At 43.4% G+C, this 25,872-nt stretch overlaps 1 protein-coding gene across 2 annotated transcripts in view; it reads left to right on the top strand.

Annotated features, from left to right (window-relative positions):
- The first annotated feature begins 200 nt into the window (after positions 1 to 200).
- GOLGB1 (golgin B1) overlaps positions 201 to 25,872 on the top strand; it is a 137,418-nt gene continuing 111,746 nt past the window's right edge. The window contains exons 1-5 of one of the 2 annotated variants that reach the window (XM_029616979.1): positions 201 to 378; positions 8,274 to 8,383; positions 20,394 to 20,490; positions 24,971 to 25,123; positions 25,660 to 25,788. In XM_029616979.1, coding sequence (XP_029472839.1) covers positions 20,401 to 20,490; positions 24,971 to 25,123; positions 25,660 to 25,788 — 372 coding nt within the window. In that variant the 5' untranslated portion in view covers positions 201 to 378; positions 8,274 to 8,383; positions 20,394 to 20,400. The remainder of the gene's footprint in view (positions 379 to 8,273; positions 8,384 to 20,393; positions 20,491 to 24,970; positions 25,124 to 25,659; positions 25,789 to 25,872) is intronic. The other variant, XM_029616978.1, reaches the window with a different exon arrangement.

Raw genomic sequence — 25,872 nt, 5'->3', positions numbered from 1 at the left:
TCCTTCCCGTATCAGACGCAAATGGTTTACGCCCCCGGCAGTGGCGCATATTAAAACAGGATTAACCCTTCCTTCGCCCTACCCGCCTGTCCGGCAGCGCTGCCACAAAGCACAGGGAAGGGAAAGCTTAAAGGGCCAGTATCGACTTAAAAAAAAAAAAAAAAGACAGCATTAAACTCAGCGAAAACCCCAAATAACTTCCAGTCAAGTGCATTCAATGCACGATAATAAAGAACGAGGGGCGGGATTTGATGCTACCCGGAAGTACGGATCTGCTTCCTGTGTGCTGATGTGGCTGAGAGGCGGCGCGTTAGATCTTAGCAGGAGACAGGGTCCGGGTTCCAGTGGCGGTGAATCCGGGAGTTATAACCGTTGAAGGTAGGTGAGCAGCTGATCAAGTTTCCAGTTCCTCAAAAACCAAGCACTGGTCTCTTGCCTGACAGTGGATGTCATTAAATAGAAAAATATTTGCGTTGACTTAAAAAGAGTTAATAGTAAATACAACATTTTCAAGAGTAGTGAAAAGGCTTTTAAAGTTTTGCATGTCACCTGATTTCCTGTTTAGGAAGAGGTAAAATCGTAGATGTGGACAGATAATAAGGAGCAAATTGGGCCCTTTAACTGGTCGGTTGTCCTTGTATCCATTGTTTTCAGTCATCTCCCTCCCTTGCCCGGCTTACATGTCTTCTGTATATCCTCTAAATCGAATATTTGGCATAAAAACCTTTATAGGCAGGGGTTGATAGTATATGGTCTTTAAAACTCGTTTCTTGATTTGGAAGAGAGAGAGCAAGTTACAGATTATGGCTGTCTGCTCATAAAAATACAGAAAGCATTTGCTAAATAGTACAGGACATAGAATTATAAATGATGTACTCATTCAGCCTATTCTGATAGGTCATATTAATCATTTTTATTGGTATATGCTGGATGATCTTCAATTTCTCTCTATTTTTTTTTTTAAGTGGGACTGCAAAACTGAATACAATGCTCCAATAAAGAGCTTACTAGACTTGGGGACATGTAAGCCATTTTGCAGTGCACTGTATCTTGTTAATTCTGAAAAATAGCAGAGGCATTCTTAAGGCCAAATGGTATTATATACCAAACTTTTACATGCAAAGTGGGCAACAGAATCTGTTTTCCTCTAGGTTTCCTCATTTTGTTGAAATCATTCTATCAGTCTAAATACATCTAAAACAGAACCCCCCCCCCCCCCCTTTTACAAGTTTAATTCCTTTTCAGGAAGATATTTATCAGATTGTGCTTTAATGCACATCATAAGCCAATAGAAGGAGGAAGTTCCCTCACTGATACACTTTCAGGCCGATCCAATAGAGTGCGCTCAGACGAGCATACTGTTTAACCCTGCAAAACTAATAATTCTCGTTACATGCAAATGCATGTTGATGAGGCTATTAGCTATTCTCCCTCAATCAAAAAAAAAAAAAAAAAGTGTGCCCGACCTGCACATTTTTACCCTCAGAAATTAACGCGTACCCAGAGCAGCCCAAAAAATTGTACAGAAAAGCAGCAAGCACCACTTTTCCGTACTTCCTCCGACTTAATATAGTGGTGATACTACGAGCTGTGCACAGGTTAGGAAAAGGGACATTCATAAAATTGAGCATCTGTTTTCCTAACCCGCTGACAGCCGACCTCTCCTGGGTGCCCGCTGCTGAGGAGGAACTAGAGACGCACATTTGTCCCTAGCGCCTCCTTGACAGCGTGACCCCTCATTTTGATATTCAATCACGCACCCAGGAGAAGTGGCTGGGGGCATGTTAAGAAAGCAGGTGCTCAATACAGCACCCATTTTCCGTGCTGCTTTATTAGCTCGGCTTGTTTGTGATTTTGGGCAAGTCACTTTATCTCTCATTGCCTCATGTACCCACTTAAAATGTAAGCTCTTTAGGGCAGGGGCTTATTGCATATGAATTCTAACAATGATGTCATCCTACTGTTAGATATTTCCTTTTTTCTTGGGATTGCATAATCTTTGTAAGGAGAAGGATTGCTGTCAGTATGAGGTATTTAATGGAATGCCAGAGCTAACTGAATCTGTGGTACTACCACAGGAATGAAATTGGGCAGACTAAATGGGCCTTACGGACTTTATCTGCCATCATTTTTTCTCTGTTTCTGTGTTTTTCTATGGCTCTTATGACTAGTTGTGATAGGTCAGTCTGACTTCTCACTCATAACTGCTAGTTCCACTCTGTAAAACCATCTCTGTTAAACCTCAGTCAAGCTTGCCGAGCAACTAAGTCAATGAGCAGGTAGAAGGTAAATTGTTTTGTTTTTTATCTGTAATTCTTGAGGGTTAGCCTATCAGTTCTCTTTCCTTTATGCCGCTTTCTCTCCTGTGATTCTTGTTTGAAAATGAAATTGAAGGGAAGAGGCTGCCTCGGGGACTGTAAACACAGACCAGTTCAAGTCTGTATGCTGTGAAATGGTGCCAGTTCTTCTCCAGTGAGCAGTGCTGCACACACCTCTGGCAGGGTGCAGAATTTCTGGGAGCTGTCGGTGGAGAAATTTAATACAGTGGGAGCGGCCAATACGACTCAGTTTTGTAAATGGTATTCTTGATGATTGTAACAAATGATGTATCCTTCAACCACTAATCCATTCTCCCAGGCCTTTTAATTATATTGTATCAGACCTGCACTCTTCTGACATAAATGAGTCGCTCTACTTTTTTTTTTGGACCGCACAAAGAGAAACGGAAAACATATTTATAGATCATATTCTATTACCGTCTCTGGGACTGGGACTATGGCTTTCCACCAGAGGTCACTGATCCACTGTTGCCTGCATGGCCCCTCTCTTTGTGGGCAAACTGTGAGAACAAGACACAGGCTCCTCAACTAGGGGAAGCCCAGATGAAGGTCTAACCATGCTGCCTTAGCACTATGACCTATCCATCACTTATGATGTGAAAACATTCCCAGTCGGTCCGATACAGATGGTCCTCACCCAGTGGAGGTGAAGAGTGGACCCATGAGGCTTCCTTTTTGGTTCCTTTCTTTACCCCCCCTCCCAACTCCCACAAAATAGCTACAACCTTGATGATGGCCTGATCATGCGATCATTCAGTGCTACATGGTCAATACAGTTTGGCCTCACTGTCTTCATGCATCTGCCCTCTGGCAGTCTTTGGAAACTTTTTTTTTCTTTTAAGAAATAAATGATACAGCTAGGGATTCAGCTCAGGCCTGTAGTGAAGATGGATGTGCCATCCACCTTTAATCCGTTGATGGCTTTAGCTCTATTATAAAGTGCAGCTTTGTTTCTTATCCTCTTTCTAACCCTTCCCAACTGTTACAGGTAGGCAGTCACATCCCTACCATGTTGCCTTATGACCATCTCTAGGGTGTATACTACAGAGGTCTTGTATTACTTTCTACTGCTTCCTCACCTGGCTTCCCTTCCCAAGTCCAGTGCTGCTAAGCTGCCAAGGTAAATGTTGGCCCTTCTAGGCCAGAGCTGGAGAGAAAGGGGAGCCGAATCCACTGCCCTGATCATGCTTCGTGTCCCTAGAAGTTCCTCCTCAGAACCGACTGCTTCCTGTAGGGAAGCACTATCTTTGATCGTGAGGGCTTTCGAAGCTCACACATTGTTTACTAGAATTGCAGTCTTCCTTACCACATGGCCATCTGGACATGTACACTGGGTCCATAGAAAAAAGAATTCCTTCTCTGCCTTCTCTGCCTGCTACCCGGGTATGCTCACCTGAGCTACACTTCTGCAGCATCAACGTGCCATCCTCCCCTCTACCAAAGCAGGCTCACTCTTTTTTTTTTCTCCACTCATCTGGCCCTTCTTGGATTTCCCTATGTTCCCCCCCCCCCCCCCCCCCCCCCACACACACTTTTTTTTTTTTTTTCAATATATAATTGAAATGTCTGAAGGAAATGTCCAGTTTGGCTTTACCAGGGGTAATGAGGGCTGAAATCAATGACCCAAGAGTTCTCGGCTGGGAGACCTTGCCGTCAAGCCTCAAGGGCTATTCCTTGTTATTTGGAGGAATTGCAGGATGCTCCAAACCACATTGGGCCCACTGGGAAAATAGCCCTGACTTACTTCCACTGTGTCTTCCAGCACAAACTGCTTTATCACCAAACTCCACTATGTGACCTTAGTTGCATAGTCCTTGATGCTGCACCCTGTACAGGCCTGCACCTGCCCCTGAATGGGATGTATGGGCCATGGCTTAAGGGTTCCATCTACCCAGAAAGGGCCCAGTGGTATTACATTGAGCACAGTTTGGACTCCTCCTCTCCCGAGCAGCTCCTTTCTGATATGAACGAGAGCTCTTACCTCTGGGGTTACTTTCTTTGATGCCTCCGCTTCCCATCACCAAGAGGTGTGGGTTTGATACAGTCCCTCAAAACCCACAGGAGGGATCCCTTCAGGTTCCATTGGGAGTCTTTTCTCCAGCATTTATGCTTCTCATGCACCAGGCCTTTTGTGCTATGCAAAAGCCTGGAATGGGGCCACCCCTTCCTTACCTGGACCCTCTCATACCACTAACCATGGGGGTCCACCTCCAGAAGACCTCAGGCTCTTCTGCCCAGACCTTTACATACAAAACCATGCAAAACTCCTTATAATGGGAAGACTTGGATCACTCTCTCCCCCTGGATTCTCCAGAAGAAGGGCAGTGGCCTCTGAGGAAGAAGAGTCCTCCGTGGTGAGGCTGTTTCACAGGGACAACCTATCAGCATTAATCATCAACCTGATGGCCGCTCTGAAAATCTGTGGCTCTAAGGGAGATGACTTCATGGAAGGGGACTTCATCCTACAAGGAATCCAGAAGCCCCCAAAAGCCTTCCTTTTTCACCCAGCGTTGACAAATTATGGTGTTAATGGCATGGGCTTTCTCACCGCCCAAAGGGGTTTGAAGGGTGACCGACTCATGAGTAAGATCTACCCCTTATCCCTAGAAGATAGGAATAATCTCTTAAGGATTCCAAGGGTAGATACCCTAGTTTCAGAAGTTGCCCTCAAAATGACTATTCCTGTTGAAGATGGGACAGTTTTAAGGGACCCCCAGTTAGGAAGATTGAGGTAGTTCAGTTGTTTTGCAAAATTTATTTTTTAATACTTTGGCTGTACTATTGCTGATTTTATATTTCTTGAATTCATTGTTTGATGTTTTATGAGAAGTGGTAATGTTTCTGTTTGGTCTAATCTGCATGTGTGACAGAGGTGAGGTATTCTGCTAGCATGTAGTTTCTGTGGTGGGGATCTATAGTAGCTTAGCTTGTTCTATTTTCCAAATGGGAGGTGTATTGGTGTTTTAGGGCCTGGTGTAATATTTCTAGCATTGCTTTTTCATGGATATCACTGTTTGAATGTTGACTATTAATTTTGGTTTTGGAGGTTTATTATATTTTAAGTGTAATTAGTTTACCCAAGGCTTTCCGAGAGTCAAGCCCACACTCAACATGTTACAGTAGCCTTAATGTAATATGGGATCCAGGTGTCTTTATTTTTTACATTTTTGCAGGGTTTTTTGGTTGGCACCACAGTAGTACATGTAAATTTAATGTGCATGTTGTGATATTTTTACCTAATAAGACAGTGTCCTTTTTAATTTAAAACTGTTATAAATGCATAATTTTTAATTGCATATGGGGAGGGGCTGAAGGTGGGTACAAGGCTGTACTTATGGTGCCTATATCCTTATACCAGCCCTGGTTGCACTGGCTCCATGTGGGAAAATAGGATTCTGGAGCTGTGCTGCTTTGGGTCCTGTAGCTCTCCCCACTCTCGGCCAGGGCTTCATTTTTACTTTTAAGCCCTGGAGGAACAGTATAGATCATGTCTGGTCTCCTGAAGAGTAGGCAGGCAGTGCAGAGTCTGGGGAACCATAAAAGCAGCATACTCCATAGTGCACAGTCAGTGGGAATGCACTGGAGAAATGGAGATATGCTACTGCTACAGAAAGGGATGGAGCAAGCCAAGAGGAAGTGCCTGTGCAGTGCCGGGGAAGCTTCTGTCTGCTGGGCTGTTCTCTGACAGGGTCAGCTGGCTGTGGAACTAGTGAGTCTCCTGGAGTGGGAATGTTGGAAAAAACGTTTTACATAATGATGCGGCAGTGCTGCAGCGGGGGCACACTCTCTAAGTATTATGAGCAGCAACAAAGCGATGGAATGTGTATGTCAGAGTATGTGGTTGGGTGGGCTCTTTCTCTCTGATGCAGAAAGATAGCTACATGCACACTGTCTCTATTACACACCCAAAAAGTGAGAGCGAGAGTGTGTGTGTGTCTGTGTGGGTGGGTGTCTTTGTGTCAGAGACACACATACCCTCTCTGACACAAAGTGGGTGTTTTGTGTGTCTGACACTGGCTGACAGTGTGGTTGTCGCATTACATGGCAACTGTTTCAAGAGCTGATTGGTTGGCAAGAGACTTACCAGACCAGGAATCCTATATAGGGCAACCAGTTGCATGGATGGAAGAGGGCCCAAAGCTCTGTTTGCTCACCTCTGTCTATGATGTGCTCTACTACTTGGTTATTTAGGGAAAATGTGAAATTTTATGTTGCAGATTTTTTGGCTCAATTCTGCCAGGCTCCAGGTCACATGATACATCTCTCTGAAGGGTCAGTTTGGTGTGCCTTTAGGAACTGTTGAAACACATCCTGCAGGGAAAGCACATAAGGCTATCAGATACCCTGAAGGCAGGTTTTGAAAAAAAACAAACCAAAAACCCTGGGCTAATATTTTTCTGCAGTGCACTCCTGCGGGGCCACCCTTCACACCGATAAGATGAGCATCTCTAAAAGATCTCTCTTTAAAGATGGCCTTTCTGATGACTATCTGTTCGATTAGACATAACTCTAAGATACAAGCAGGGACGCTTTCCTGACTTTTACACTGGTCACAGTCCCCTTCCGCCTTGTTCCTTCCTTGTCTAAAGTGATGTCCCTATTTCTCCTGATTCAGGTGGTATCCATTCTGGCCTTTAAGGACGCCGAGTTATGAAATAGAAACTCCAAACTTCACTTACTGGATAACCGGCACAAACTCTTAAGGTACCTACAAGTCATGAATTCCTTCCAGAAGACTGACATGCTATTTCTACTGCATGCAGATCTATGGAAGGAGAAACAGCCTCCAAGCTGACAGTAGCCAGATAGATCACAGAAGTAATAGCCTCAGCTTAACTAATTAGAAGTAAATAGGTCCCAGCTATACTCCAAGCACACTCCACCAGAGCACAGGTGCCGTCATGGGGCGAGGTATAATCGGTGGCCTCAGAAGACCTCGTTAAGGCAGCCACCTGGTCCTCTCTGCATTCCTTTACTAAGCATTACAGGTTGGACATACAGGCCAAGGCAGACGAAGTTTTCGAAGCAAAGCAGTACTCTATTCCTCCCGCCCAAATTGCGTAACAGCTTAGGAACTGTATCCCCCATGAGTAAGGACTGGTCTAGCAGAAAGATAAGGAAGGTAAAATGTAATCTCACCTCATAATTTCCTTTCCTTGAATCCTGTTAGACCAGTTCAAGACCCACCCAGGAATACAGTGCTGCTGGATCCTAGCACAAAGCAGAATGCATGTGCTATCTCCTTTTAACTCTTCATTCAGTTCCTATCCCCTTGAGGGGGGGGGGGGGGACATAAGCTTCAAACTCCATCCCTTCCTTTCAGAAAGAAAACAAGAAAGAAATTGAGGATAGGGAAAAGAAGAAAAAATATTTTTTTTCTCTTCATTGGCTCACAGATACCAGAAAAACATGGATCAAGGGATCCCTCTCTCTTTCCACTGCATTCTTGGGTTTTGGTTTTTATTCCCACATGATGGCTTTCCAAATAACGGTATATAAAACTCTTCAAATAAATAAATATTAGCATAAGGTAGTTATCCCTTTCTTGCTCTGACGGAAGGTTATTGGCAACTGCCTAAGGTCACACCTCCCACTTATAGATGGACTTTCATGTCACAAGGGAAAAAGATGTGTCCTCTCTCTCTCCAGCAACTGTGGAGAGGAAAATCCATGAGTAAGGACTGGTCTAGCAGGACTCAAGGAAAGGAAATTATCAGGTAAGATAAAATTTCACCTTTAGCATGATGATTTCCTTGGTTTTTGATTTCTAACTGTCAAAAATTGGCTTCTTAACATGGGGTGCTGAATTTAAGCTTATTATGTGTTCATACAGACTTGCCATAAAGTGTGGTGCTCACGTTGGATTAAAAAATTAAACCACTTCTTCCATTTTAGGAAGAATATGAATATATTTGAAAAATGTCTTTTTTTTAGGGACAGTGATTCCTTTATCTGGAATCTGAGGACAAATAAGAATTTTCTTGAGGGGCCTACACCCAACCCTGGCTTCCTTGCGGGATCCCCGAGAGCTGGTGAGCACAAAGGTAAGAAGATTACATAAGAACATAACATAAGAACATGCCATACTGGGTCAGACTAAGGGTTCATCAAGCCCAGCATCCTGTTTCCAACAGTGGCCAATCCAGGCTATAAGAACCTGGCAAGTACCCAAAAACTGTCTATTCCATGTTACCGTTGCTAGTAATAGCAGTGGCTATTTTCTAAGTCAACTTAATTAATAGCAGGTAATGAACTTCTCCTCCAAGAGCTTATCCAATCCTTTTTTAAACACAGCTATACTAACTGCACTAACCACATCCTCTGGCAACAAATTCCAGGGTTTAATTGTGCGTTGAGTGAAAAAGTACTTACTCCGATTAGTTTTAAATGTGCCACATGCTAACTTCATGGAGTGCCCCCTAGTCTTTCTATTATCCGAAAGAGTAAATAACCGATTCACATCTACCCATTCTAGACTTCTCATGATTTTAAACACCTCTATCATATCCCCCTCAGCCATCTCTTCTCCAAGCTGAAAAGTCCTAACCACTTTAGTCTTTCCTCATAGGGGAGCTGTTCCATTCTCCTTATCATTTTGGTCGCCCTTCTCTGTACCTTCTCCATCGCAATTATATCTTTTTTGAGATTCGGCGACCGGAATTGTACACAGTACTCAAGGTGCGGTCTCGCCATGGAGCGATATAGAGGCATTATGACATTTTCCGTTTTATTCACCATTCCCTTTCTAATAATTCCCAACATTCTGTTTGCTTTTTTGACTGCCGCAACACATTGAACCGACGATTTCAATGTGTTATCCACTATGACGCCTAGATCTCTTTCTTGGGTAGTAGCACCTAATATGGAACCTAACATTGGGGCGGATTTTAAAAGCCCTGCGCGCCTATTTTGCATAGGCTGCCGGTGCACACAGAGCCCCGGGTCGCTCGTAAGTCCCGGGGTTTTTAAAAGGGGCGGGAGGGGGCGTGTCGGGGGCGTGGCAGAATGACGCGGCGTTTTGGGGCGGCGACGCGGGCGTAGTTTCATTCCGGGGGCGTGGCCGCGGCCTCCGGACCAGCCCCCGGGACCGGAACACGGAGCGGGGCAGCCGGCCGGCGCGCACAGATTTACGGCTTTTCGCAGGCGTAAATCATGGAATAAAGGTAAGGGGGGGGTTTAGATAGGGCCGGGGTGGGTTAGGGAGGGGAAGGTGGGGGGAGGGCGAAGGAAAGTTCCCTCCGAGGCCGCTCCAAAATCGGAGCGGCCTCGGAGGGAACAGGCAGCGCGCACTGGGCTCGGCGTGCGCAGGTTGCACAAATGTGCACACCCTTGCACGCGCCGACCCCGGATTTTCCGCGCGTATCTTATAAAATCCAGATACTTTTGTTCGCACCTGGTGCGCAAACAAAAGTACGCGATTGCGCAATTTTTAAAAATCTACCCCATTGTGTAATTATAGCATGGGTTATTTTTCCCTATATGCATCACCTTGCACTTATCCACATTAAATTTCATCTGCCATTTGGATGCCCAATTTTCCAGTCTCACAAGGTCTTCCTGCAATTTATCACAATCTGCTTGTGATTTAACTACTTTGAACAATTTTGTATCATCTGCAAATTTGATTATCTCACTCGTCGTATTTCTTTCCAGATCATTTATAAATATATTGAAAAGTAAGGGTCCCAATACAGATCCCTGAGGCACTCCACTGCCCACTCCCTTCCACTGAGAAAATTGTCCATTTAATCCTATTCTTTGTTTCCTGTCTTTTAGCCAGTTTGTAATCCACGAAAGGACATCGCCACCTATCCTGTGACTCTCTACGTTTCCTAGAAGCCTCTCATGAGGAACTTTGTCAAATGCCTTCTGAAAATCCAAATACACTGCATCTTCCGGTTCACCTTTATCCATATGTTTATTAACCCCTTCAAAAAAAATGAAGCAGATTTGTTAGGCAAGACTTCCCTTGGGTAAATCCATGTTGACTGTGTTCCATTAAACCATGTCTTTCTATATGCGCTACGATTTTGATCTTGAGATTAGTTTCCACTATTTTTCCCGGCACTGAAGTCAGGCTCACTGGTCTGAAGTTACCCGGATCAGCCCTGGAGCCCTTTTTAAATATCGGGTTTTCTTTGCCACCCTCCAGTCTTCGATACAATGGATGATTTTAATGATAGGTTACAAATTTTAACTAATAGATCTGAAATTTAATTTTTGAGTTCCTTTAGAACCCTGGGATGGATACCATCTGGTTTAGGTGATTTGCTATTCTTTAGTTTGTCAATCTGGCCTACTACATCTTCCAGGTTCACAGTGACTTGGTTCAGTTCATCTGACTCATCACCCTTGAAAACCATCTCTGGAACTTGAATCTCCTCATTAGTAAGCAAAGAATTCATATAGTCTTTCTGCAATGTCCTTATCTTCCCTAAGAGCTTCATTTAACCCCTCAGTCATCGAACAGTCTAATCGACTCCCTCACAGGTTTCTTGTTTTGGATATATTTTAAAAAAATTTTATTATGAGTTTTTGCCTTTGTGGCCAACTTCATTTCAAATTCTCTCTTAGTCTGCCTTATCAATGTTTTACACTTAAGCTTTTTCCTATTTTCTTCAGATGGCAGCTCCTTCCAATTTTTGAAGGTTGTTTTTTGTTTTTTTTTTTTTAAATAAAATAGCCTTTTTCAACTCCCCTTTATCCATGCCGGTAATCGTTTTGCCTTCCTTCCACCTTTCTTAATGTGTGGAATACATATGGACTGCGCTTCTAAGATTGTATTTTTAAAAAATATCCATACCTGTTGTACACTTTTAATCTTTGCAGCTGCACGTTTCAGTTTTTTCTAACTATTTTGCTCATTTTATCAAAGTTTCCCTTTTGAAAGTTTAGTGTTAGAGCTGCAGATTTACTTATTGTCCCCCTTCCAGTTATTAGTTTAAATTTGATCGTTATGATCACTGTTGCCAAGTGGCCCCACCACCGTTATCTCTCTCACCAAATCCTGCGTTCCATTAAGAATTAAATCTAAAATGGCTCCCTCTCTAGTTGGTTCCTGAACCGATTGCTCTATAAGCAGTCGTTTATTACATCCCGGGATTTTATGTCTCTAGCATGTCCTGATGTTACATTTTACCCTTTTAATTTTGGGTTAATTGAAATCTCCCACTATTACTGCATTGCCAAATTGGTTAGCTTCCCTGATTTCTCTTAACATTTCATCATCTGTCTGATCATTTTGGTCAGGTAGTGTACTCCTGTCACTATTGTCTTACCCAACACACATGGGATTTCTACCCATATAGATTCTACTTAGCATTTAGTCTATTGTATGATCTTTATCCTGTTGGACTCTATACCCTCTCGGACATAAAGTGCCACACCCCCACCAAGTTGATCCTCCCTATTATTGCGATATAATTTGTACCCCGGTATAGCACTGTCCCATTGGTTATCCTCCTTCCACCAGGTCTCTGAGATGCCAATTATGTCTCTCATCATTCACTGCTATACACTCTAACTCTCCCATCTTATTTCTTAGACTTCTGGCAGTGGCTTACAGACATTTCAAAATGCATTTTTTGTTTGTATTAACAACCTTCTTTTCAGTTGATATGGATAATTTGGAATTCTTTAGTTCAGGTGGACTATTTTTACTTTTGTCAGAACCTCTCTGTTGGGATGCCCTAACTCTCCTGTTTCATTAGTATCCTTAAAAGATGCTTCCTTCGAACCATGCACTGCTGAGTGACTGTTGCTATTCCCCCTTGTTCTAGTTTAAAAGCTGCTTTGTCTCCTTTTTGAAAGTTAGTGCCAGCAGCCTGGTTCCATTCTGGTTAAGGTGGAGCCCGCATCATCCATGCATTGAGACCCGGAGCTCTGCCTGCTTCTGGGCACCAGCATGTGGAACAGGAAGCATTTCAGAGAATGCCACCCTGGAGGTTCTAGATTTCAGCTTTCTACCTAAAATCCTAAATTTGGCTTCCAGAGCCTCCTTCCTACATTTTCCTCTCATTGGTGCCTACATGTACCACGACAGCCAGCTTCTCCCCAGCACTGTCTATAATCCTATCTAGGTGACATGTGAGGGCCACCACCTTTGCACCAGGCAAGCAAGTTACCAGGCAGTCCTCATGTTCACCAGACACCCAGCTATCTACATTTCTAATAATTGAATCACCAATTATGATGGCCGACCTAACCCTTCCCTCCCGGGCAGTAGCCCTGGGAGTCTTGTCCTTAGTGCAAGAGGCCAATGCATAACCTGGAGTGCAGGTCCTTGCTACAGGATCACTTCCTGTTACACCAGGGTGATCCTCTCCAACCGGGAGACCTTTCTGATCCAAGGCAGCACTGGGGCTGCCAGATTGGATTTCAGACTTGACTGCTATGTCCCTGAAGGTCTCATCCGTGTACCTCTTTGTCTTCCTCAGCTCCTCCAGGCCTGCCAATCTATCCTCCAGAGATCGGACTCATTCTCTAAGAGCCAGGAGCTTTCTGCACCCGGGTGCACACATACAATCTCTCCATTACCCTATTATGCTATAAATGTATTATGTGCAACATATAGATACCTTGTCATATGCAAGATATTTCTTTAAGGATATGCTGATTGGGATTCTCCCCAAAAATCTAATTTGTTTTGCAAGGGGTCTCTTCTGTGCAGTCTGAAGTGAGGGAGGACTCTGGAATTCCCGAAGGGCTCTGCGTGGATGTGGGTTGGGAACTTTTGTCTGTAATATATTGAGAACTTGATTGTCATCCTTGAGAAAAGGTTTCTCTCTTCCTGTTAATATGGTGTTTCTGTTGTGTGTGCAAACAAAGAAAATCCTGGAGGACTTTGTCATGAGGGAACACTGGAGTAATGTGCACAAACAGCAGATAACGTAACCCATGGAAGCTCTCGTGGGTTCTGCTGAGAAACACGGTGCTTTGACTCTGGTATCCTTCAGATGAACCTCTCTTGGAACAAGATCTCTGCTGTGCAGTAATGCTGAGAGTAAATCTGTTTTGTGTTTTTGTAGGATTTCTTATGTGTATAGTGCAGCAAAATGACTTCTTAGGATTCTTATTCTTTTGATATACAAAAATAGGGCAGCTCAGAATCTGTACTATGAAGAAGAGGAGGCCTAGTAGCTGATATAATTCTGTAAATAGCTGAAAGGCCTGTGTATGATTGATCCAATATGTGCAAATTCAAGAGAGTCAATGAACGTGCAAAATTTTAGAGAGCTTATTTTCGTTTGGATAAAAATGCATTACTGTCAAGAAAAGCAGTAACTGAACGAGAAAAGCTGGAAAGCTATGAGCACAAATACTTGTAGTTTGGGCAATAAAATCCCAGATCTGCAAGTCCTAATGGTGGAGGCGGACTTGGATGTTGTTGCTGTCACAGAGACGTGATTCACGGAATCTCATGATTGGGATAAGGCAATACCGGGCTATAGCTTATTAAGGAAGGACAGAGAGGACAGAAAAAAGGGAGGAGTGGCTCTTTGTCAGAAACAATATCCAAGCATCTGAGCTGCAAGGAAGATGGGGCAAAGAAGAAGCACATTGGGCCGACCTAAAAAAAAAAAGATGATGGGGCATCCGTTTTTATTGGAGTGGTTTACAGGCCTCCAAATCAAAAGGAAGAACTTGACAGCGATCTGGTTGAAGACATCCAAAAGATGGGAAAGAAGGGCGAAGTGATTGTTGGAGATTTTAATCTGCCGGATGTAGATTGGAAAATCCCTTCTGCAGAATCTAACAGTAGTAGAGAGATAGTGGATGCCCTGCAAGGGGCTCTGTTCAAACAAATGGTAATGGAACCCACGAGGGAGGAAGCTATACTCGACTTAGTGCTCACTAATGGAGATAATGTCTCTAATGTCCAGATGGGTGCCCACTTCAGCACCAGTGATCATCAAACGGTATGGTTTCATATCACAAATAGATACGGTGAAGAAGCACGAAGACCCGAGTTTTGCAGTTCAAAAACACAGACTTTGATGAAATGGGGAAGTACATGGAGGAAGAACTAGAAGGCTGGGAGAACAAGAGAGATGTGGAACAACAATGGACCAAACTAAAAGGAGCAATTACCAAGGTAACTAATTTATATGTTAGGTTTCATTTTTCTCTTGCTTTTCTTTACTTTTCTATCTGGTTCTCAAAGGAGGTGGCTGACAAAATAGAAGCTAAAAGAACAGTGTTTAAGAAATATAAGGGATCCCAAAGAGGATCACAAGGAAGAATATCTGGTGGAACCGAGGGAGGCAAAGAAAGTAATCAAGACAGCAAAAAGTCAAGCGGAAGAAAGGATAGCCAAAGAGGTAAAGCGAGGTAACAAAACATTTTTCAGATACATCAGAGAAAGGAGAAAAGTTCAAAGTGGTATAGTGAAATTGAAAGGTGAAAAGGATCAATGTGTGGAGAGAGACGAAGAAATGGCAGAAATATTAAATGAATACTTCAGTTTGGTGTTCATTAAAGAGGACCCTGGAGAAGGACCGTCGCTAGTTAACAAGAAACGGGAGGGGAGTAGATGTAACTCCATTTACAGAAGAGAATGTATGGGAAGAGCTAGGAAAACTAAAAGTGGACAAAGCCTTGGGGCCTGATGAGGTTCATCCCAGGATACTGATGGAGTTTAGAGATGCATTGGCGGGTCTGCTGCGTGACCTGTTCAATAGATCCCTAGAAATGGGGGTGGTGCCAAGTGATTGGAGAAGAGCAGTGAAGGTCCTGCTTCACAAGAGTGGGAGCAGAGAGGAGGCTGGGAACTACAGGCTGGTTAGCTTCACCTCAGTGGTGGGAAAAGTAATGGACTCACTGCTGAAAGAAAGAATAATGAACTATCTACAGTCAGAAGAATTGCTGGGCCAGAGGCAGTATGGATTCACCAGGGGAAGGTCCTGTCAGACAAATCGAATTGACTTTTTTGATTGGGTGACTAGGGAATTAAATCGAGGAAGAGCGCGCAATGTCATCTACTTGGATTTCAGCAAAGCTTTTGATACGGTCCTGCACAGGAGGCTTGTGAATAAAATGAGAAGCTTAGGAGTGAGTGCCAAGTGAGTGAGTGCCAAGGTAGTGGCCTGGATTGCAAACTGGTTGACGGACAGAGGACAATGTGTGATTGTAAATGGAACTTACTCTGAAGAGAGAGCGGTGTTAAGTGGAGTGCCGCAGGGATCTGTGTTGGGACTCTGCTGAGAAACAGGGTGTTCAATATCTTTGTGAGCGACATTGTGGACAGGATAGAAGGTAAGGTTTGTCTTTTTGCGGATGATACTAAGATTTGCAACAGAGTGGACTCTCTGGAAGGAGTGGAGAGAATGAGACTGGATTTAAGGAAGCTGGAAGAGTGGTTGAAGATATGGAGCTGAGAATCAATGCCAAGAAGTGCAGAGTCATGCATCTAGGGTGTGGTAATCCGAAAGGACTGTATTTGATGGGGGGTGAAGGGCTGATGTGCATGGAGCAGGAGAGAGACCTTGGGGTGATAGTGTCTAATGCTCTAAAGTCGGCGAAACAACAATGTGACAAGGCGATAGCTAAAGCCAGAAGAATATCTGGTAAGAGAAAGGAAGTGATGATCCCCTTGTACAGGGCCTTGGTGAGGCCTTACCTGGAGTACTGTGTTCAGTTTTGGCGAAAGTATCTCCAAAGGGACAGAGACAGGATGGAGGCGGTCCAGAGAAGAGCGACCAAAAAGGTGGATGATCTTCATAAAATGACTTATGAGGAGAGATTGAAGAACCTAAATATGTATACCCTGGAGGAGAGGGGGAGCAGGGGTGATATGATATAGACTTTCAGATACTTGAAAGGTTTTAATGATCCATGGTCGTCAACAAACCTTTTCCGTTGGAAAAAAATCAGTAGAACTAGGGGTCACAATTTGAAACTCCAGGGAGGAAGTATTTCTTCACGGAGAGGGTGGTGGATGTCTGGAATGCCCTTCCGGAAGAAGTGGTGAAGACTAAAACTGTGAAGGATTTCAAAGGGCATGGGATAAACACTGTGGATCCATAAAGGCTAGAGGATGGGAATGAAGAGAAGAGCCATGGGGGTGGCTTGCTGGAATGGAGGCTACTACCTGGTGATTACTACCCTTACTCTATAAGCCTTCGCACGGTTAATGCAACTCCAACATTGCTGTCTGTTTCAACGGCAAGGGGAAATGTGGAAAAGAGGATTTGCATTCAGACAACAACCAGCAAGGACTGAACTTTACAGTCTGGGTAAACAAGCATGGGGGTAGCTTGCTTATTACGGCGGTTACTACCCTAAATCAGTTAAGCCGGATACATCACTTTGAGTGCATATACAGCGTTGCTCTCTGCTTCAACGACAGGGTGAAATGTGGAAAAGAGGATTTATGTTCAGACAACAACCAACAAGGCATTGATCTGTGCAGTCTGGGTAAACAAGTATCGGGGTAACTTGCTTGATGTGGCAGTTACTACCCTTAACCATTAAGCCTTATGCTCACCTTTGATGCAACTCCAACATTACTCTCTGCATCAATGGCAGGGGATGGCAGGAAATTTGAATCAAACAGTTACCAACAAGGGCCCTGAACTCGGTGGTTGGTGAAACAGATAAGTGTGGGAACTTGCTGGGCAGACTGGATGGGCAGATTGGTCTTTTTCTGCCATCATTTCTGTGTTTCTATTGTATCAGATTTGCATGAATTTAAACAAGTTCTCTTTATCCACTCTTCAACACACCTTTCAGGGCATGAGGTTGAAAGGGGGTAGACTTGAGTAATCTTAAGATTAGGATGGTGGATGCATGGATCAGCCTCCTGGTGGAAGTGGTGGAGACAAAAACAGGAGCTGAATTCAAGAAAGCATGAGATAAATGCAGGAGATCTCTGAGGGAATGTTGGAAATTTTATAAAGCAAAATTAATTGGGCACAAGGACAAACAAGATGATCTATATGGTCTTTGTTTTGCCATCATATTTCTGTGTGTTTATTATGAGCAAGAAGGAACAAATTTGGGCAAAGAGTTTTTTGGGTTTTTTTGTCTATTTATACCTTTTACAAGCATATTCATCAAGCAAAACATTACTTGAGTAGAAATACAGGTGATACAAAGAAAAGAAAAATAATTTTTTTCCCAAACAACCATATTACAGGAAATTACATTATCATCATACCTGTCTAACAAGCCCTCAAATGAGATCCAAGATTACACAACTTCAGGAAATATATATTTAACCAAGTAATTTAACTATAGGACAGTTAGATTATTCTTGGGAGATCTAATTCCCACCATAGGAGCGCCCTTATTCAGGGCCTGGTGAAGAGCTAAGCCCTTACTAGGAATTCTATTAACTGAGATGGTTGAGTAAATATGTATGTATTACCTCTATGCTTTACTAAACATTTACATGGAAATTTCAATATGAAAAACTTCCCTAATTGTACTGCTTGAGGTTTTAACAATAAGAATTCTTCTATGTTTTTGGGATTGTCGAGACAAATCCGGAAACATCTGAACTCTGCAACCCAAAAATTCCTCTGATCTATTTAGGAAATACTTTCTGAATACCCAGTCTTTATCAGACTCTAACATAAGTCGCCAATAATGTTGATGGTTTCGCCAGGTTAGTCTCTGACTCTTCTAATATCGCTGATATGTTTATACTTGGTACTTGAACTGGTTGTAATTCCTGCATTAAGATATTCTCGTTGTTTTCTCCCCTGGAGACTTTCTTCAATGGAAGAAGGTAGTATATCTTAGAAATAATAGGTAATGTAGCTTCAAGCAATTTTAATACCTCCATTAAGTGTCTCTGCCAAAGTTGCATTGGTGTTGATGTCGGAAGTTTGGGAAAGTTAATACACCGAATATTTTTACTCCTTGAAATATTTTCCAAGTTCTCAATTTTAAAATGTAAAACCTGATGTTCCTTCACCAAAGCATATTGTAGATCATTTACTTTTCCCAGATCAGCTTTAACTGTTAACAGTTTGCTTTTAATTTGGACATTTTCTGCTTCCATTTTATCAACTCTTATTTTTGTGTCTTTCACTGTATTCAGCAAAACTTCCATTTGTGTCACCATATTCTTATTTAAATCATACATTGCTTCCCAGATGAGCTCCAGTGTAAATGTTTTTGGCTTTACCAGAGTTTTGAGTTGCAGTGCAGGAATATCGACAAAGCTCTCTCCATAACAGGTTCCAGCAGGGCATCTTCAGCCAGCCCCAGGTCTCCTCGCTCCTATAGGAGCCTTACGGCTGGGTTTTCTGGCAGCGATCTCTCCCCAGGGGAGAGTGATGTCATCAGTTCTGGAGTGTAGGAGGGCTCCTCTTTCCCCCACCCCTCCCCCTCCTATCACTGAACGAACTCTCTGCCCCTAACTTGGTCCTTCGGAGATGGGTGTCCATCGGGACCCACAATTGAAGTGGCCACCGTCGCGTCGGAGGCCTGACGCTCCTTGGCCCTTCTTTTGCGGGCAGAATGAGGCATTTTTTCAGCGGAAACTTTCCAGTGGTGAGGAGGATGCTCAGACCCGTCACGCTGCCGACGCCATCTTGGATCTGAAAGAGAGCTTTTCTAAGCATTTTGGAAAATGAGACTGAGTGATGAATTGGAGGGGGTAGTATGATCTTCCAGATAGGATTTCTTGAGAATGGATCTGGCTTTTAGCTGCCTGAAATTGTTTTGAAAAGTATTTATTAACAGACAGGTTTTACAGATGGAAAGAACCGAAGAACAGATGGGATTAAATGAACAAATTGTTTGGGTTTCGAGCTGCAATAGGAAATAAATGGGGGAGGCTGGGGAAGAGTCATTCATTAATAACCTGGAGCTGGAGGCGTGGTGGTAGTAAATGAAGAGTTAACACCTGGGTATCTTTGAGTGAAAGCACATGGAATTGGTAGAGGGAGGGATCCACTAGGACTTTGAGAAACAATGAGTGACAGAAAGATGATAAAAATATTTATTTATATACCCGACTAGTGCTTGAAAGAGACCAGAGGTCTCTAGAAGGCAGCTTTATTCTGATTGCATAACAACCGTCTCCTATGTAGTAATCCAAAGAAAGGTGAAGAAAAACAATCTGTGGAGCCAGTTCTAAAGCACAGTAATAGAAACCTAAGGCTGTGGGCACTGATCCCTACAGTCAAGCTACATCATCATCATGTAACTTTTTTTTCCAACAAAAACAAACATGTGCAGTTTTATTTTGCAATGACTTCATATTGTAGCCGTAATGGTCTCCATTGACATAATGGTCTGTAATTTCACCTCATGATTTGAGCAGAGGATCCCTTCCTTGAAGATTGTCAACTCTTTCCCTTTGGCTTGAGAGGATCCCCACATGTTTTTGTGTAGCATAAGAAATGCCCATTAATGTTTTCCAAGGAAAATAGCCTCACCCTGGACAGTCTTTTAGCATATCTTTTAGCTTTATAGAAATTTTGTGCATCTTTTTTTTTAACATTTTGGTAATATTTTTGATCTGTCCAAGGGTTTGTGTGTGTGTCTGTATGTATGTGATCATCAGTAAGTGTGAGACCTGGTGGCCAGATTTAGAGCCCATCATAAAGGAATTTGAAAGCAGTCTTGACGCATGGCTCCCGAGACCTTCAACTGTAGTGATCACACTACAAACAGTCTGCAGGTCCGGGTGGGTGTATTGAAAATACGGTGAAAGGCCCCAGGTATTGGTTCTGATTTGAACTGGAAGAAAAAGATCAAAAGCCTTTAAAAAGAAGAAATATAAACCTGTGAAAAATTGTACAAAGTTCTATTTAAAAATATCTTGTGAAAAAAAAAAACAGAACAGGATAAACATTTGAAAAACTGCAGACCCTAATTCTAGGAGCTGATTATGATAATTTTGGAATTGCAAATGCATTTCTTCCCTTGGGAGACAAAATTGGCTGCGACAGGCTGAGTCATTTGGCTCATCAGTTGAGTTTCCCAGAGAGAGCTCAAGTTTGGCAGACCTTTGGGTTCGTTCCCCTTCTCTCTCCAAGTTAGTTTGACGTATTCTCTACCGAGGTGATTTACTCTCTCTGCTTCTGCTTTTGTTTCTAGTGTAGAGATGTTGAGTCGTCTCTCAGGAATCGCAAACACCGTTCTGCATGAACTGTCGGGAGATGGCGATGCTGAGGAAACCGAATCTGCTGATCCGGTGAGTGCTTCCTGTCTTCACAAATGAGCTCTGAGCTCACCTGCTGTTGGAGGCCAAAACCCTGCAATTCTCTAGTTGCGCGCTTTTTTTTTTTTTTTTATTGATTTATTGGACCAGATTTTTTTTTAATCACCTTACAAAAGACTGCTCGAGTTGAGACGCAGCATTAAAAACATAAGCTGCAATGAAATGATCAAAAGATCCATAAGTACAAAATAAAATATGTGGCTATTACAATCTCAAACAATACCAGGCAGCAACGACAAGAAATATTTGCCCCCCGCCAAACTAGCGTCATTCCTCCTGGTAGCTGTTATCTTCTTAGGTAGGTGCCTTTTTATTTGTGCCTTTTTAAATCTTACCTAGGACTCCTGGATTAAAGTTTTTATGTCAACTTGCAGATGAAATTGCAGGTTCCAGCTAACTGGCATATTTTTATGCTAAAAAATGTACATTCATGCACTTTGGGTTGCAAAATATCCATTAGCTACTTATCAATTAGAAAGATAAGAACTGGAAACGGATAAGAGAGAAATAATCATCTCAGATGACAGCAAGGCACCCAGTTAGTGTAAGAAAACTGGGGAAGCCAACTGTACATCACCAGGAAAAAGGAGGCAATATTGGGCTTGAATAGGTCTCTCATGAGATCCTCTACCTTGAGTTCTGTGTGTATTTCTGGCCTATACCTTTGTAAGGACCTGGACAGGGTGCAAGGACTACTGAAATTATAGAAAGCCTGTGGCACCAACCCTACAAAGAGATGCTTAAGATGCTTGAAATGTGGTCACTGGAGGGGATATAACAGAAACGGTCAAATATTTGCCAGGTTTAAATAAAATACAGGAAGGTGAAACATTTTCATACAAAAACAAATTAAAGGGCAAGAAATCATGATTTGCAGTTGCAGAAAGGAAGGTTTAGAAAAAATATAAGAGAAGACTTCTTTGAGAGAGTGGAACAGCCTCCCGGCAGAGGTAATACCAACCAAAACTGTGCTGAAATTGACACGTGTTTGGGCCTGACACAGAGTGCAATGGGAAGGACAGGTGGGAGAAATGAGAGATGGGTCTTGAGTGTTCATTCAGCTCTGTGGGACTTTAGAGGGCCAAAGAGAATCTGGTTTTCAAGAAGACTAGGATAACGTGCATGGTCGAGTGGCCATGGGGAGGTACTCTTGCATCGGGTTTCCAAGAAGGCTGGAATGGCCAAGGTTGCAACCCTAAAATAAATAAGCATGGAGTGGCCGAGTGTTTTTAAGGAACAGCTTCAGTAGTTTTGTTGGTTGTTTGAATTATTACAAAACTTGGCGATAAGACATGAGAGGGGAGCCTTGTTGTTGGATGAAGTATAGGGCTTGTAAGAACCAAAGAGGAAGAAAAGGCCTGGAAAAGTCTAGCAGTAGAGGTGTTGGAGGCTGTAATGGAATTTAAAATTGATTGGGACAGATGTAAAGGGCAGTGGCAGGACCAAGGCCTGGGGTTGAGCTGGTGTTCCTTTAAGTATGGGAATTTGTTTACTCACTATGGTAGAGTACCAGAGAGGAGCACAACTTGGCAGAGTGGATGGCCATTTGATCAATGATCTTCCATCATCTCATCAGTCGCTGTTAATTTTTTGCATATTAAAAACAATATCCATGATTGTAACTGAAAGAAGCTATTACAAAAGGATTGGATAAGTTCTTGAAGGAGAAGTCCATTACCTGCTATTAATTAAGTTGACTTAGAAAATAGCCACTGCTATTACTAGCAATGGTATCATGGAATAGACCAGGGGTCGGGAACCCATGGCTCGCGAGCCAGATATGGCTCTTTTGAGGGCTGCATCTGGCTCGCAGACAAGTGTCGCCACACGTTCCAGTCCCCCACTGACCCAGCTGCTCCCCGGTTCTCTTCCGCCCGGGCTTAAAATGCTGTCAGCCCGGGCGGAACGCAGCAGGACAGCTGGAGTCAGCGGCACCGGCGTGCTCTCTTCTTCCCGCCCGCCCCCCCCCGCGGCCCGGAAGAGGAAGTGGAGAGCATCGGGTGCGTGCGCGGCAAGAAGAGGCCACGCTAGTGCGCTCGGCATCGGCCCGAAGAAAAGAAGACTGCAGCGCGGCTCGGAGGAAAATGAAGAGCTTCAACCGCGGCCGATGGGACTCCGCCTCCGCGAGGGCTGAAAATGAAGGAGGTTAGCGTTGGGAGGAGGCTGCTGCTGCCGCGAGTTCCCGGGGTGGGGGTGGGGGGGAGAGAGAGTGAATGAGCGAGCAAGCATGTATGTTTGAGATCCTGTGTGTGTGAGTGAGAGATTGCATGTATGTGAATGATTGAGAGCCTGTATATGTGAAAGAGAGAGTATGTCTGTGATTGAGAGCCTGCCTGTGAGAGAGAGAGCATGAATGTAAGTTTACGATTGGGAACCTGTATGTGTAAGTTTGTGATTGAAAACCTGTTTGTGTGAAAGAGTATGTATGTATGATTGAGATCCTTTGTGTGTGAGAAAGATCATGTGTATGTATGATTAAGAGCTTGTGTGTATAAGTAAGAGAGAGCATGTGTGTCTGTGTGTGATTGAGAGCTGGTTTAGGTGATGGAGCATGTGAGTATGTGATTGAGAGCCTGTGTGTAAATGAGAGAAAGAGAGGACATGTTTGTAAGCATGTGAATGAGAGTCTGTGTGTGAGAGAAAAAGACAGCATGTATTTATGTGATTGAAAGCCTGTGTGTGTGTGTAAGTGTGAAAAGATAGACAGCATGTGTGTAAATGTGTAATTAAGAGCCTATATAAGTGAGAGAGAAAAAGCATGTGTATATGTGAGTACTGAGAGCATGTGTGTATAGGTGTGTCATTGAGAGCCAGTGTGAGAGAGAGCGCTGGTATGTGACTGAGAGAGGAGAAAGGTCCAAGCAAACTACCCCACCTCCTGCTAATTCAGAACAATCTCAGGACACCTGGATATCAAACGTTCCCAGGTATGCAGAGCAAAAAAAATTTTGTATCCTTATTATTTTTCATTACTGGGTCTTTGTGTCTGCTATTTTGAAATATTTTGTTGGTATCTGGAAATGTTTTATATGAGTTTTTAATTATTGGATATTCCACTCATCAGCTGTTTCGAAATATGTTCTTTTTGTTAGTACAGTTTTACTGCTGATGATTTTATATTTCTTGATTTGTTTTATAAGGATGGGTGATGTTTCTTTTTGCCTTTGTTACACTGCATACAGAGACTCTGGCTTGTTGCAGTTTCCAATTCAGTTTTTTCTGCATGCTTCTAGTTATGCGTTTTGGTCTCTTTATTCTATGTTAGGTGAGGGACAGCACGTGATTCAGGTGAGGTTTTCTGCTGGTGTGTAGTTTCTGTGTAGGACTCTATAGCAGCCTGACTTGGTCCGTTTTCCTAATAGGAGATGTATTGGTATCTTAAGGCCTGGTGTAATATTTTCAGAGACTTATTGTACTTTAAAAGTGTGATCTTACATAAAATGCACACATTAACTTGTATTTAGTTTTAAACATATTGTATGGTTCTCATGGAATTACATTTTAAAATATGTGGCGTTTATGGCTCTCTCAGCCAAAAAGGTTCCTGACCCCTGAATTAGGGCAACCTGTAGGTAAATAGACTCTCTCCTCCTGGTTGACGGACTGCATATCTTTTTGCTATCAGCAAGCAGGCATTCCTTTTCAAGACCGTGTTAAAGCACACTCTGTGAGGGCCATGGCGACTTCAGTAGCACACCTATGATCGGTGCTGCTTCCTGACATTTGTAGGGCTGCCACCTGGAGTTCTCTCCATACCTTTACAGCCCACTATTACTTGGACAAAGCCGGAAGACAAGATTCCATCTTCAGCCAATCTGTCCTGCATAACCTATTCCCAACGTGACGTACCAACACCCTTCCGCCTGCCCGGTGGGGTTCAGGATGCCGTCTACCAAATTCCACCCCAGTTGTTGTGCCTGTTGCACGCCGTTGGGTACATTTGGTGCATGTTCGGACATCCTCAGCTCGGGACTCACTCATATGTGAGGACTACCATCCTGCTTGTCCTGAGAGAAAGCAAATGTTGCTTACCTGTAACAGGTGTTCTCACAGGACAGCAAGATGTTAGTCCTCAACGAAACCCGCCCGCCGCCCCACGGTGTTGGGTTCGTAACATTTTGTTGTTTTATTTTTCGGCACTGCCTGTAGCTTTCAAATAAGACTGAAGGGGGACCCCTGCTGGCTGCAGGGTTGGTGCCATGCTGGGCATGCCCAGTAGGGGCCAGTCAAAGTTCTGGAAACTTTGACAAAAGTGTTCCGTAATTGGGCTCCATCCTGTGATGTCACCCATATGTGAGGACTAACATCCTGCTGTCCTGTGAGAACACCTGTTACAGGTAAGCAACATTTGCTTTCTCTCTCTCTCTCTCAATTCAGGAAACTTTTATTGGCAAGAGGTTTTGTACACATGGATTTTCCAGTTCTATTTCCAATGCTCTCTTATTTTTTTCAGGCGCCTATGTCAGATCCTGGCATGGAGAAGAACAATATGGCGGCGGAGGACGTGTTGGAGCGTCTGGCACACACTGAACAGCTAGTGGTCCAGATGAAAGAGCTGATTCGAGAGAAAGATGCCCAGTTACAGCAAAAAGAAGTAGCGCTTAAGGTACAGAGCCCCTACTAGAGGCAAATTGTTGTACCCTGTAGGCTTGCCGGAAGGTTGGTGGAGAGAGGAGATGGAAGAACAAGGCTGGGAAACCATAAGCGCCATAACTGTGTGTGCATGGGTAGCTATTTTTATATCTTTTGTTCACATATTTCCATCTCCTCAGAAGATATCTGGGGAAGTATTCAGCCAGATATCTATGTGTACCACATGTGTTTGCATGTGTGTGAGGTTCTCGATCCATGCTCTGTGTTTTCTTTCCCCTGGAGAGTGATCTTGGAAGCGCGAAGCTTTGCATCCGTGTGCTTTATAAGCAGCTTTGTGTGGGTGCATTCATTTGCCTCTTGTTTTCCCATTTAAGGGGGCGCTTGCTCAGGAGGCATTCGGCTTTGCCCCTCTGCGTATCTTTGCAGCCTGTGTTTTCATCTTTGTGAACACTGTCCCCAAGAGGAAATAAAGTTAGGAAGGTTGCAGGCGCTGTGTCCTTTCTTATGTGTGTGTGGTTTTTTTTTGGTTTTTTTTTCTTTTTTCCCTAGGAGGAAAAAGATCTGGCAGATGCTAAACTGGCGAAACTAAAATTGCAGGCAAAGGCAAAAATGGTGTCTCTGAACAAGCAGATTGAAGAGCTGAAGCAGGCAGCGACAGGGTCTCCAGGGAAGCCTCCGGTAAGAGATCGGCCTGTCCTGAAACTGTTCCGTGGTGAATTTCTCCATGCCACGTCTGTCTGGGTAGGAAGGTGTTATAGGCAG

Source organism: Rhinatrema bivittatum, chromosome 9 (genome assembly GCF_901001135.1).
Source record: "Rhinatrema bivittatum chromosome 9, aRhiBiv1.1, whole genome shotgun sequence".
NCBI classification, from domain to species: Eukaryota; Metazoa; Chordata; class Amphibia; order Gymnophiona; family Rhinatrematidae; genus Rhinatrema; species Rhinatrema bivittatum.
Note: the sequence above shows the minus strand (reverse complement) of the source record. Positions and strands in the feature narration are given on the sequence as shown.